Source organism: Odontomachus brunneus, unplaced genomic scaffold (assembly GCF_010583005.1).
Source record: "Odontomachus brunneus isolate Ranch 3 - 2012 unplaced genomic scaffold, Obru_v1 Obru_scaffold_107, whole genome shotgun sequence".
Lineage (NCBI taxonomy): Eukaryota > Metazoa > Arthropoda > Insecta > Hymenoptera > Formicidae > Odontomachus > Odontomachus brunneus.
The window spans coordinates 954245-969959 of NW_022639557.1; the positions used below are offsets into that span (position 1 = coordinate 954245).

Consider the following 15715-nt stretch of genomic DNA (forward strand, 5'->3'; position numbering starts at 1 on the left):
CGAGAAGAGAGAAAGAGAGACAGAGAGGCAGAGAGAGAGAGAGAGAGAGAGAGAGAGAGAGAGAGAGAGAGAGACAGAGAGACGGTGCCACAACGACGACCACTGCCCCGAGGACTCCCCCGCCGTGGGACCTTTCTCCTTTTACCGCGGCCGAAATTCGGGGCCCCACGCCACTAATTTACCGCTACCTGGATACATACACGCTCGCGGGCGTTCTTTTCTAACCTGAGTTACGACGCGGCAGCAACGGTTCCTCGTTTCTGGGGAAAACGCAACGTCGGTTACTTGTGACGCAAATCTGGCCGCGATCGTCTTACCGTTTTGAATCCTTATCTTGTGTTTTTAATTAGTCTCATTAATCATATTGCAGGATAAAAAGCAACGCCGGAGGCCATAAACGTTAATATAATTTCTATCTCGGCCGCGCAATCAATCCAACTTTCCAGAATATTAAATTTCTCCTCTTTACAGCAATACAAATAAAACAATACGAAATATGAAGCAAGTTCTCTCTCTCTCTCTCTCTCTCTCTCTCTCTCTCTCTCTGCCTGTATTTGTGAATATTATCGCGATATAAAGGTCGAAAATTTGCCGAGTCGAGTCGACACGAGGTCGAGTTCCAGTATATCGGCGGGATCGACCGAATTTCGAGGTAGTCGGTGGTTACCACGAATCGTCGCGACAAAATTTATCGCCCCGAACCTCTATCGCGGTCGGCGCCACACCCACGAAAGACGAAGAATTCGGCCGATCCTAGACGGGGGCGGACGAGACCGGGACCGGCCGATAAATAAAACGTGAAACCACCGAGAAATATACGCGGGTAGGATTTTGTGACTTTCACCCGTGGTTTCCCACGTGATGACGCCGGGAAGAACCGTCACTCCACACCACGGTAGTGGCCCTCCCTGCCTCCCTCCCTCTCCCGCTCAATGGCCGCCTGTCGATTACTCAATGACATATAGTCATCGCGCTCAAATACGGGAACATCCTCTCTAGCGCCCGTGGCATTAATAGCTATGATTTCTCGGTGTCGTGACGCGCGCATGGAGGCAAGAGTTCGCGTGAAACGCGACCGCACCGCTCCGTCATGGAGGGCTTTTGAAACAGGGACGCTCGTTCAAACAGGAACGCGACCGCGTTGCCGAACGCTCGCCCTCGGCGAATTGGAATTCCTGATCGACGTTTATGGATGTTTTGCAAATTGATATTCGTCTGACTGACATGATTGAGAGGAGAGTTTTGGAGAATCGCCAATGAGTGACGTGCGATTGCCCCGAGATCATGGAGGATGATCACAAGTGAGATTGCGTGGAGAAAGGTGGACTGTTTGCCGATGATTGAGCTATACGAGTGATAGTCGATTCGATAACAGATTGATGAGAGGAGAAAACAAACTGTAGCACGATGACAGATAGCGAAACACGAGGGCACAGCCGGCTGGATATTTTAATTATCGCCGCAAACGCGCGCGTACAAAAACGAAACTAAACGCGCCATGTCCATCTGCCTGCCGACCGTATCCGATACACCTCGGTCACGCTGGCTACAACGTGTATCGCGGTAAAACACATAATAAAATATCGAATGCCTCCCAGGAGAGTACTTGTAACAAACGACGGCGACAAAAACGCCGCGCAATAAAAATCAAATTGGAATAGGAGCGAGCGGGCGCTTTTTGCTCGGGGACTTGCGCGCCGTCCAGCGCGATGCTCGCGTTCAATCGAGTTGAAAATCGTCAGCGTTATTTGGAGGAAATGAGTTGCCTTGTGGCGAGCGCGCAAGCAGGCTGATGCCGAAGAACGGTACGCTCGTTAAGCTTTAAGCTGGACGTTTAGGGCGCTCGCTCGCTCGCTCTCGCCCAGCGAGAGGGACGCCTTAAGGATTCTTTATTGTTAGTTCCAGGGCTCGCACGACAACGTTGCTCACGTACAACAACGTGGGCAATATTATAGAAATTGCCGTAACATCACACCGATCACGAGGCAGCGGATGGACTCTCGACCTCACCCGGAGTGATGATGATGATGATGATACCGAACGGTCCCGCGCGCGAGCGCGCGGTGTGAATGAAGAGGAGGACCAGAGATTACGACCGTCACAAATTGCTGTCAATTTTGGGGATTTTTCGAAGCGCGCTCGATCGTTCGCCGGCACCAACGAATAGGGTGACCTGTCCGGTAATTGAACACCGCCCAGTGAATATATAGTTTGCAGTATTTATTATAATATCAAGGTATGTGGCGCACTTTGTGATTCAAGCGAGTGACTGCAGATAACTCACAGGTTGTGTGATTATGTAAAAAAGAAATGCAAAAGGCTAACCTGGCTGTCCAAACATTGAAGTTTGGTGCTTGAGGTAAATATCCCAGTGACTGAACCAATGAGAAAGCACGATCGGTTTTACACTTTTATTAAGTTTTTTTATACTTTTATTAATACATAACTGACGGAATTACTAATGAAAGCAATGTTTGTACAAAACTTTGTTGCGTCAGCGATCGGCAAATAATAGGAAATAAAATAATCAACAAATATCACTTATAATTTTAACGGAATATTGAATCACCGAATAATACAGATTGAATGATATTGAATATTTATTATATAATATTACAAATTGGCATGTAGAAAAATATCTTTCGATAAAATTTCAAAAGTTTATTTTTTTATAAATATTGAATACAAATGCATTATTGCAAGGTCCAATTACTGGGAACGTCTCAAGCGTTCATTTACTGAATAGGTCACTCTGAGACAAATTGCATAGCTACGCGGAATAATTCTCTCTTTCACTTAGATCAGGTCGTCACGGGCGACGGCGATATTTAAGTTCGTCAACGGCGTCCCTCTGCCGATTCGTCATCGGACATGGTGATTCCGTGTTAATCGCGCGGCTGTCTTGTGCACATAGCGCGCGATTCGGTGCGCTGTCCTCGTACCGATTAGCACGACCAATTAATTCGCGCGTTTCTTTCTCGTACGGGAAGAGCGGCGCGATTTCTCGCGTCTTGATCGATCGATCGATCGGCAGAGTCATCGCACGCACGCGCGCGCCGTCGCGTTCAGCCGAGCGTGATGCGCATCGGCCTCCGGTAAGAAGCGACGGCGGTAACGAATAACCAGAGCGGCGTAACGCAACGTAACGCGACGGTTCGCTCGGAATAGCGTGGAGGAGCATGCGGCGGCGGTGGTGACGGCGGCGGCGACGACGACGGCGGAGGAAGTGGAGGAGGAGGGGGAGGGGAAGGAGGCCGGTTAATGCGGCCGAAGGAGATGGTGCACGAGCGCGCCGGTGTCTGCCCGCCGCGTACCCGGTGCAGACAGCGTGTAGGATGAAGTCTTCCCCGCGAAGCGACCATTATCGTTATGATCGCGGCCAGGTAGATGCCACCCCGTGATTACCGTATCGGCCGGCGATCGACGGCGACAGGACTCGCCATTATGCGATCGACACCTTCCGAGACACGTTCGCGCCGTAAATCATCGGCTAAACGGAAAACCCCCTCGGCTGTATTTACGGGCGAACGCCGGGAATGCGCGGCATCGCGCGGCGGCTTAACGCTCGGCGCTCTCGCTGCGCAACGCCGCGCCATGTCTACGTGCACGAACAGTGCCGAGATGCGTACACGTGCACATGTGTCAGCTAGTTTCATCAGGGAGATACGCAAAACTTTGGAACTCGTCAATATTCGCGGCGATCATACTCGACTTCATAATATTTCATTCCTTCTTTTTTAACACATAGAGAACAAGACGTTGCGGTGGTAACTATATAACTGATAACTATACGAATTATGTATGTAGAATTGATGTATAAAATTTGGAAAACTATTGTTCCTGCAATCGTGCAGCTTTGGAGTTGCAATATCAATAAAATAAGTTTATTAAATTATATATATTAATTCTACATACAAAATTCGCGCATAGTTGTCATCTATATAGTTGCCACCATGCTACCTTTTTCTCTGAGCGCGTCCAACGTTATAGCAGACACGCAGGGGTGCGAAGAGCACGATAGATCTTTACCTGAACCTAACCTCGAGGGATACTTTTCCGAGGAGGATATTAAAACTGCTCGTTAGCTCGTGAAAGAAGAAAAGATTCGGAATCCTTTCTCAAGACGACCTTTGGCCGTCAATCGTGTCTTCCGATATTATAATTTTTGGATCACTTTAGTTTGCGAAAGAAGCAACGATAATTGTTCGGAATAATTTGACAAATATGATCAAACACTTCGAACCCTTTATATTTCTCAAATTTTTTCTTTCTCTACAAAATATTGAACAAAGCGTTGTTCTCGTCTTTCTATAAGCGTTTCTCAATGTGCAGACACGTGTATCATCAGATTTATCGCCAAGGTTCCTTCACACAATGGACTCTCGTGCAAAAAAGGTATATGCAGCTACTGACCAGCGAAACTCGCAGCAGAGCGCCAAAATATGACGAGAGATCGCAACAATCCACGAAATATCACGGACGCAATGATAATGAACGCTGCAGTAGATCGTTACATTCTAATCCTCTTAGGCGAGGCGGGCGCGCGAGACGGGCGACTAGGAGGTAGTGTCGTTAACCTTTTTGCGCACGAGGAACCGAGTCGCGATCGCGTTAGCGCGAACCTAGGCCGCTCTCGGGCCGTGGATACAGATGTCTCGTTCATTATGACACGGAACGAGCGAAAGAAAACCGAGAGGTGGATAGGAACCTGTCGCGACGGGAAAGGCATGAAATTCCCGCCATTCACGATGTCAGCTATTAACGGACGTACGGCACTACATCCTTTACAAGTCAGCCGCTTTGTAGCCCGGCGAGCTCTATGGGCCTCGGCACGCTTTAACCGCATAATCATCGGACGGGGCTGGGAACCGACGTTATAATAACGTTAACACTTCGAATTACATGTTAAGGGCCGGTTGATTCGTCCGCTCCGCTCCGCGTGAAAGATGTAACGACTTTTCATCGCGCGCCCGCGCGCATTGCCGAATGGCTTCGACACCGCGTATGCGAGGCAAAGCGCACGATCACCACCGCAGCGCGCGCACCGTCGAACACGATCGCAATGCAGTCGCTATGCATCGTTCTATTTTCGTCCCGCCGACGTGTATTACCAGGCACTTTTGCCCTTTCGCACTCGCGAAAAATGCCCGCATCAAAGGGTACGAACGATATAAAATGTTATTACGGGGCCCGCGCCGATCGAGGGTACAGTGGGTTGCAAAACGAGTTAGACACTGTAGAATTGGGAGCCACCAAACTATCAAAATTGAGAATCATTACTTGTAGTTTGCCTAGTTTTATCACATTACTAATTATTATTAAGCATGATTAATATGTATTTTTATTCAGTGTCCTTCATTATACATTCATTATTATTATTGCGTAAGTCTGTCGACGATAATGGATCTGACAATTTTGACAGTTTAATGACCCCCCAATCTCACTGTAACCAAACCGTTTTGTACAATCCACTGTATATCCTCTGCTGATTCTATTTTTCATAGCATCGCGGGAAAATATTCACGAGAGACGGACTGATGTCACTCGTTTGATATCGTGACACATACAACGCGGAGAAAACCGCTTGGGGAGCTGCAACGAAATCGTGAATGCGTCTCACCGGTTCATTCGTCTCTTTAATTGCATGAGCCGAAGGCAGCGCGATAAGACGATATTATACCGCAATTAAGATAACCCGCGGTAACATTAGCAAAGTCGTAATTAAACCGTTGCAGGTGTGTGTGTGTGTATGTGTGTGTGTGTGTATGTGTGAAAGAAAGAGAGAGAGAAAGCGTCTACCTGTCCACGATCTCGAGATACCTCGTTGGCACTTCCGGTTGCCCGTGACTCGACCGCACCTGTGTCACCCGTCCGTCTAAGCTAAGTGCGCGCGTTCGTTCGTCTTCACTCGCGGATGATACGAAATTTTTCAACCTCGGCTAATAGAGAGAGCGATGCCAGAGGTAAAGATGTTTAGCGACGTATACGAGGCACAGGGGATAAAAAGGGCCGAAGTACGTTTGCATGATATAATTATAGCGTGTTTTGCTCAATTATTATGATCCGTTATACGCGCAAAACATAAAGTTCTTTTGCCGATGAAAGTGCCTCTAAATATGACTGAAAGCCAATCGGTAGACTTATAAGCCACATTGAGGATTCGCTTTTCAACGGCAGTTTAAACTTGGTTTCAGACTCTGTTTCACCAATATGTTTGGTGTGTTTAAGCAAAATTCAAATCAAAGTTTCTACTGCTAAGTTTAGACCAAGTTGAAAAATTAACTCTTAGTGCCGCAGAAGTGTCACGAAATATACCCATCGAATGTTGTGAGGCTGCAATTATATACTGAGAAACGAACCAGGTGGAATCGACTGTTCTTCCCGTTCGACGTAAACACCGAGCAATTTGTTTCGCGGGGGAATGACGAAACGAGGAAGATTCGCGAGTGGCTGGTCGGACGAGATTCCCGGCCTTGCGATTGTGAAATTCGCAAATGAGGACGACCGCGATGGCCGGTGTGATCGAGTGCTCCTACTAGTGCTCCTCAAGGCTGCTCGTCGGTAGCCAACGGCGTTTGCCGAAATCTGAGCAGGCCATAAAGAAGCGAGCGATCGCGCGTAAAACGTCGGATTTATGGAGACGCATGCCGCGCGAACGGGGAATTAGAAATCGACCTCCATCCCACGATCGCTCTAGACGACATTATGATAATTCGGTGAAACTGGAAATTGGAGTATACCAACGCGGACACACGGAGGGCATTCTGTAGCGTCTATTAACGGCGCGATAAACGAACTTTAATAGTTATCGTCGTCTGAGTTATTAACACGACACTCATTTCTCTTACATTACTGATATACCGTTCCGCCTAACATAAAAAAGTGATAAAATTTGATTAGAAATTTAAAATACCCACACTGCCAACCCCTTTTTAACATCTCCAATACTTCAACACTACTTCGCGTAGCTTGAGTATTTATACGGAATGTGAGAGAAGATTGAGAGGACGACAGATTTATTTCCATGAAAGTTCTCCTTTACATTCATAAATAATTATTCGGGATCAAGTAAACGAACGTGTTTGGCGATACCGTTGATACCAGAGCGTTAATATTGATCTTCTCGCGGCGTACAAAAGCCACGATTAATAGCCATCGGCTCCGTGCGCTCCGGTAGGTACTGCTCGACAGTCCTTACCTCGTTCCTCCATCACGCAGATGCCGCGCAACTGTCAATCCGTCCATTAATGAAGACGTTACGGACGAGTTTGTTGTGATTAATGTTATAATTGCCGTCACACGCGAGACATATAATTTTTAGGTATATACACACGCACGGCTCGAGCACGTATCTCGTGTCCCGACCCGCTCCACCTCCACCCGAGAAAGCAACGGGACGCGCGGACTCTGAGCATTTAGACGAGAGAGAGAGAGAAAGAGGAGCGTCGATGAAATTTATGTTTTCGCTGGCCTAGAGCAGAGAGAGGACGAGTGCTCTTCCAACGTCGCGGCGGGGGCGAGGGAACGACATTCGACAGGTGAGAAAGAAAGAAACGGAGGGAAGGAGGGATGGAGGAAGAGAGAGAGAAAGAGAGAGACAGAATCAAAGAGGCGAACGTCGTAATTTGTGACGGTCGGAACGCCCACGGCGACGACCCTGATGTCCGGAGCATACGCTCGTACGGGCGTCGATTAAACGGAGCTTCGTCGATTTCTAGGACGATTACCTCATCGCGACGCTCAGAGAGCCCACGGGAATTCGCTGATTCCCGGGAGGAGAGGGAGGGTTCGGTGGGAGGGCAAGGGGGAGGAAATAGGATTGACTAAAGAATTGAAAACAAGCCCGTAAAAACTGACACGACGCGAGCATGGGAGAGACACGCGATATGGCGATATTTACTCATCTGCATAATTACATTTTATTGCAGATCGCTATCGGATCGTGCTCGTTAATACCTCTACAACGTGTTTCCATCTCCGCTAATTTGTATTCCTAAACGCCGGACTTTAATGGCGAGCAAACGCTGCAGCGTGGCCCGAGGAGCTGAAGGTGCGCGATCGAGCCTCGCCGCGATCAATCGTAAATCCCGATCAACGAAATCCTCGTGCCAAATTAACGGAAAACGATGCTTAGAAAACAGACCGGCGATACTAATCGATTCCCAGTCGAAGGACTGCGTGGACGTGTGCGTGGTGTGTTGTCGTAAATTAATTTAAACGCCGTATCTGAAGATCACGATGGAGAGTTCTCAAGTCGTCGTTTCCCGAGCCGAGGATACTTTAGAAGCAGCGTCACATTCCACACATAATTTTGCGCAATTTTACTACGGTTTCAACACGATGCCAGATTAGCTTCGAAACGGAGAAGAAAGATTTATACTTTTTTTTTTACATAATCTAACACATTCTTTTGTACTATTTTTCCAACCACCGCGAGGCTTCCATTGCACTTGTCTCCAAAAAAGAAAGATCTCGTGTTAACCCTTTAAGTCGTAGTAGAACGCTACTGTCCTATTTTTAATGATTTTAATTAGCTTTTATCGGCAGACATAATATTATTACTGTACACTACCATCAACATAAGGAATTAAGAATAAGTAAAAAATAATTTGTATGTTTAATTGTTAAATTGTTATAAGCAAAAGAAGGACACATTTTTTCAGACAAAAATCATCTTAGGAATCGATACATGAGAACATTAACAATTCATTTCGGATAATTAACAATATTTTAAACATTTTTTTCGAAATTTTCTGTAAGCCCTATTTCTTACAATAAATCATTTGATTTATTGATTTATTAAAATATTGATATAATATATTTGCTGTAAGTTTCTTGTAAAAAACGCAAATATTTTGTTTCGATCGAGGAAATATCATCGTTATCTTCGGATAATGTTAAAAACGAGATTACAAATTTCTGGAGAAATTATGGTCGCCATATTGGGTCCAATATTTCAAATTTTAATTTTTTACTTCAAATTCTTGATTAGCGAAATTCCCCATACCTGAAGAAACTTTACCAAAAAGTGAAATATATGACTTAAAGAGTTAACTGATTTTTGCCGTCAAACGTCAAACACTTCCTGGCAGCATCGCGTGGACAAGAAGTCCTCGCCATCGCGCGTTCATTTTCCATCCATCGATACTGCACCCGCGATAAATTCGCGATCTCATCTCCAGTTCCGCGAAGTAACGAGCGAGAACGTCCGACTGCGATTGCGTCACCGCGAAATGTTTTTCTCCGTGGCGGCGCGACTAATCGTCCCGGCGATCGGGACGAATCGAGATGATCGCGCCGAGACGCAATTATCCGCGGAATGATCGACCTCGACGATGACGCGATTCCTAACAATGCTCGCTCTCCCTGCCGCCTGTGACGTTTCCTTTCGTCGATATGCCGGCGATAATTGCCCAACGGTGAAGCCCCGGAGATCTCTAGGCGGATAACTGAGGCGCTTCCGTGATAAAATCTGATTTATATCGGACACGGCTACGCGTACGCGGGTATTTTTGAAGGAACACACCGAACGCGCCGATCTACACAGTGACGTTAATTGATATTTTATTTAAATCATCAGGTTATCCAATGCGACGCGGAGACGTTACGACAGATCTTGGTTTCCGACATTTATAACGCGTCCGTGCTTCGCCCCCGTTCCTTTCCTGCGTTCTCTCGCAGGTCGCGCGCAAATTAATTAAAAATGGCCGCGTTTACGATCGGAATTAATCGGCTAGGCTAGCGGTATCGCGCAGCGTCCGTCCATTTCGCGTCGTAAAAGTTTCCACCAGAGGCGATCTTCTCTGCTTTTTCGTCGATGGGCACGATAACGCCGTGCCTCCGACAAACCGCTTCGTTATTCGGGAACAGGGGGATTCCCGGCGCAGCTGAGATTCTCCTCCACGAGGAATCGTTCCCCCCGCTCCTGGAAGGGGTCGAGACTGGAGCGTAACCTCCGCAACCCGACCGGGCGCGTCTCGAAGACTATCTTATGGCGCGTGTAACCGACGTATCTCGAAGCAGTCCGGGATGCCGCGCATCGTCGCGACGCTCGACTGGGTTTCACGATTGCCGGACGAGCCGCAGACCGGACTCGGGCAAAAAGCCCCTCGTAGATCCGCGCGGAATTCAAAATCCCGGCCGCCTTTTTGCCCGAACTCAACGTTCCCGGAGACTCGGGATCAGGTCGATGTTGCGTCTTGCAAACGAGCGTGACACGACGCACTTCATTATCGAAATCAAAGCTCAGGGCTCCGCCCTTGCGAGTGAGCTTCTAGGGCGGAGTGTACTCGGTCGGTCGGTCGGTCGTCGGTCATAGGGCGTGAGAAGGCATTGGCGGTGACGTCACTCGTATCCAACGTGCCGCAAAATAATTGCAGCCTCGTGGCAAGTGCCGTGTCATTAGGCGCCGCGATCATAGAATTTCGTGTCGTTCGCGTACGAAATGGACATTAAATCATTATGTTTATCCGTCAACCCCGCGTGCCAGCAGCCTCTTGACCTGCGGAACGGGGCATGACGAGGGGAGGAGAGGGGAGGTCGCACTCTCTTTCTCGCGTCTCGCAGTGATCCTTCGCATCGTCGGGGACGAGGACGCGGCGGCCGTCGTCGGTTCCCCCGCCTCCCCCTTTCTCATTTTTCACCTCTTTTCCAGCGATCGGCGGCGCGAAATTATGAAAACGACCCGCCTAAGGCGCGTACCCGTTTAACGGCGACGAAAGCACGATCGCGATGACGCGCGCTTCGGCATGCCGCGTGTCTTTTATGACAGTCAGGTGCCGTATAAATTTGTTTAATGCACCGCGACCCTGAAACAGCTGAGCCCGGTAATGGAATCTCCATATATGCGTTTCTTTATTACGTCGAAAATTACGGGCCGGCGCGATTCCCCGAAGTCGGCCGGCACTAACGTCGGGACGTACGCGATAATTTACCGCGGCTTGACTATTGTACCGCGGCGTTATCGTTGTTCCGCGCGTATGACGTCGTCGTCGTCGTCGTTGTCCTTTCGCGTACAAAACGCGTCTCACTTTTTTTTTCGAGGGAAACGTGACTACTAGCCTCGCGCAAGCTCTTCGACGTGGGTGTCAAAGTGACCGCGCGCACTACGATCAATAACGAGTCTTTACGACGACTCTTGTCCGATTTCGGCGATGCCGTGCGGAAGGATCGTCCGCGAGGCGCGCGATATCGCGAGAAATAGTCTCTTCGCACCGGCTCGAACGATAAATCTCAAAAGGTCAAGATCGATTTCCGATATTCCGCGAGACGGGAAATTGCGCGGGATAGAAGCCAATGCAAAGTCGTAATCCGTATGGCGTGAAATACCAGGCAAGTCGACGTTAATCTTTATCCAAGACTCAAGCACGATCGCCAGACTGTCTCTCTCTTCTTCTCTCAAAGTCCTCCTGTACATCGCCGGGTCGCATCTGAGAATTGCACGCGAATCGTCATCGATCTCTCGCGATCCGCACGCGAGACGGATCTGTCCCGAAGAGAGGAGAGACGAGAAGGTAAGAAGGAAGCGCGAGGGGCAGTAGAAGACTAACCGCGAGAAAGAGCTCTATTCTCCACGCCCGAGTCCGCTCGCGATGCATTGTACAGACCTTGGCGAGATAAGACCCGGTAAAACTCCGGAGGCGCGTATCGCCGCGTTTCTCCGACGATTGTTATCTGCCGGCGATATATTAAGTGCCATTACCGGTATTTAGAAGGCGGGCTGCCGTGGCGCAGACCTGGCATCTTATCGAGATCGCCGGCCGCGAATCGTGCCAGGCCGACCAGCGATAAATGCGGATTAACCCAGGTTATTCGTTACTGAATCGAACGCGATCGTACGTGAGAAGAATCTCAGCGTGAGTCCCGACGACACGCGAGAACTCTCTCGATCCGAAAGATCTCACAATAAATAATTTTGTCTCGTTCCATTTGTCAGAACTCATTTCAAATTTAATCTGCCTCTTCTAGGCATCGATTGATTACACTGAGAGAAAAAATACTTGAAAATTTATTTATGTGACATTATTTCTGTGAAATAAACTTTATTTAAAAAAATATAAACTTTATTTTATATAAATAAACTTTATATCCCACAAGTAAATTTTCAAGTAGAAGAGACTAGGGTAAAGTTGACTATCAGAGTGAATTGGCAAAATTGACTATTTCTATTGTTCTTTAACAGATTTCAGAATTAAGTAAGCAAGGATTTTAAAACCATTTTTAACATGTTTAAAAATATTGCTTGCTTAATTTTGTAACCTGTTAAAAAATAGCAGAAATAATCGGTTTTGTCAATTTACTTCGATATCCAACAACTTGCTCCGATCTCTTCTCCGGCTTTATTCTTTTATAAATGTATAAAACACGTAAAACTAAGTGTTAAGATGTTCCTTGGACATCTTTTCGTCTTTTAGATTTTTATATTGGCATCAATAGTTGAAATATTATACTGAGAAAAAATATTTAAAAATTTATTTATATATGATAGAATATAAAGTTTATTTCGCAGAAATATTTTTAAATATATATATATATATATATATATATATATATATATATATATAAGTTTATTTTTGTGAAATAAATTTCATTCTATAAAATAAACTTTTTGTATCCCACAAATAAATTTTCAAGTATTTTTTCACAAAGATTGTGGCAATTAACTTCGCACGTGCTACTCGTATATAGATGGGTGACAATTCTTACGTGGTCGGGACGTATCGACTATTTTCTAAGCGTGACTTTGTGAAGATTTTATATTTCCCCGGTGTCTATATATAGCTTCCAGATGTATCCTGAACTTCTAAAGTAGGATTACCGGGTATTTCGTACGATACTTTTGACGTAATCCGATTTCGAACGCGCTACAACTTACAAGGCAAACGGTACGATATGGACTCGAGCGCGATTAAAAAAAAGAAAGAAAGAGAGAGAGAGAAAAGAAAAGAAATAAGACGGTCGAGTATGAACTATTGATTTATTATTAGCCCCGAAATTTTCAACGACGCGCAATAGTACACACGAGATCGGGCGATCGGACGGCAAACGTTGGACGATATCTCCCGGAGAAATATTAGTCTGGCCTTTTTCCGTATTGAATTTCAAATGAGCTGCCTTCCGGAGAAAATTAGGCTTACAAGGGATACCACTTTATCCGCGGCTCTAAGATCGCTTCCAAGGCTAGGATCCTAGTCTCCACCGGCACGAATCTTTTATAATCGAAGAGCTCCGCACCGGGGGCATCAATCGAGATAACTAGAACCGGTCGACGCGAGCGATCCGATGCTTGGACTCGGATTCATTTTGGGCCGTAACGCGCGGGAAACGTAACCGCGACCAACTACATTAAGGAGAACGTACGCGCGCGCGCGCGACCAGTTTTAATATCAGAAGTCCGGCCCCGCGGCAGATATACGAGCGGCCACAACGGCTGCAGCTTGTTCCCGAAGCTTTAGGTAGCGCACCCTATTCGGCCGACTGGTTTTAATTACGAAACCCCGGGTCCCGGCTGAGCGTCCTCCTCGCCCCGTTCCAGAGATCGACGCGAGCGGCTCCATTTTGTCGGGCATTAGTGACCGTAAGATCTATACGGCTGAAATCCGACTGAATAAAAAACCAATTGCGTGTCCTAGCATTCACGAGATTAAGTCGGTCGCATCGGTTGTAATTTATAGGAGATTAGTCCTCCGCGCTCTCGAGACTGGCCGGACGCTCGAGTGAAACAAAGCTCCCAAGATCATTTGTCTTCGCGACGGATAAAGGACGATCGCGCTACACAATTCGGATTAGCCGACGCGACGAGACCGTGCGCGCTCGAGAAATGGCCGAAGATTCGAATCGATCATAGGGAGAAGAAGCGGCTGATCCCCGGCTACCCCCGCCGCTGGTGATCCGATCGGCCGCGTACATGCACACGTACGCGAAAGCTCACCGATGCCGCGGTAAACACACGGTGGGAGCGGTGTTCGATATATATTTGATAAGGCGGCTACACGGCCGGTCGAGCGCTGACAAATCGTCGGGAGATCGTTGGACAGATATCGCGGGCCTCGACGACGCGCCGATACACTGATGCATGACGGCGAATCGGTTAAATCCTTTACCAACGATTCGAGAGCACGCTCCTTTAGAGATCATTCTCGATTCAATCGTTTTATACGCGAGACTGTTGCAGAGATCGTTCTGTGCACGAAATACAGATTGTTTCAAGAGGTCTTTGAGAAAACAGATGTCGCGGGTGAAGAAGAACAATTAGAAACTAATTTCCGCGCAAAATACGTGTGTGCCATCGATGAAATGTGCTGTCTCAATTTTTTGTTGTAATTTTAATGAACGAGTAAATTTCAGCTTGTGTATATGTATTTACAATTACTTTGTTTCTCTCGCATAAAAAATCGGTGAAAATGTATGAATGTGCACACGTTACTGTACTAGCAATTATATTCAAAGTTTCAATAAAGAAAAAGAAAAAAAAATCGTATTGCATGAAAAATCAATAAAGAAAAAAAGAAATTCGTGCTATTATCTCGATAACTGTTTCGATACTTTTCAATTTCTTGTAATTTTACTAAGCGAGTAAATTTCAGCTTGTGTGCATATATATTTATGATTACTTTGTTTCTCTCGCATGAAAAATCAGTGAAAATGTATGAATGTGCACATGCTGCTACACTGACAGTTATATTCCAAGTTTCTCAATAAAGAGGAAAAAGAAATTAAATTCAAGGAGTAGACTCACCCTTGTGCCGATTCCGTGCCAGTTGAATTGAATTCTGCTGCAACTGCATTCGTCGTACGACCACGAGCTCTGCTACATCTGATGTCAGTTCTGTCACATCCTGAAACAATATACAATTTTCCTAATTAATTATAATAGCGATAAAATTACTTGTACAACTGGCAAGCTAAGAGTACAAAAGCTCAAAATTACCAGAAACATTTTCGAATATATTAATAAAAACTGAATTTGTATGTGTATAAGATAATGTGTTAAAATGTGTATGTAGAATGTGTGTTGAAATTGTGTAAAATGTGTTAACTTCGAATGGAATAAATGAATTTACATACTTGAAAATTGTATGATGCGTCGCTGCTTTTGAATTACTGACACTCGCGCAGATACGATCAGAGAAACACACGTCGGAAAACGTCATACCGACAATCACATTTAAATATTTCAAGAAACGATGAAATATCTTAAAATTCACCGACGAAAAATGTAACGCATCATACACGTGCTCCACGTCGCGGTACGTGGCTCGTCGGCTCGGAATTGAATAACTCGATCACGAAAAAGTATAAGACACGCACAACTATTAAAACAATAGACAAAGAGTCTGCCATTATTGAAAAATTAGCTTTATGAATCTCTGATTAGTTGATCCGTGTGTGTGTGTATGCTAATATCTAATTTAACGCGCGCATGAGAATCGATGTCTTTCGTGTCTATACGATTGCGCTATGTGACAATTATTTCACCGGACAATTTTACGTTTATCAGGAGGATAATTTTCCCTTCCCAATGCATTTTGTTTCAAGTCACTACGACGTTTACAAGTGAAATTATTAACGTTTATGTTGATGTAGCGCGGCGTTATCATCGCGGCGAGCTGTGAATAGACGACGCGTCGCGAGAATGGAATGCGCGGAACGCAGTTATTATTCTCGCGAAGTCACCTTGCTACTGTACGCGTAGTGGTACGCGGTGGTACGGCTC

General features: G+C 46.3%; 1 protein-coding gene across 1 annotated transcript in view; it reads right to left on the minus strand.

Annotated features, from left to right (window-relative positions):
* Positions 1-15715, minus strand: part of LOC116849140 — a 221620-nt gene that overhangs the window by 186215 nt on the left and 19690 nt on the right. The window contains exon 3 of the mRNA XM_032826015.1: positions 14738-14837. Coding sequence (XP_032681906.1) covers positions 14738-14837 — 100 coding nt within the window. The remainder of the gene's footprint in view (positions 1-14737; positions 14838-15715) is intronic.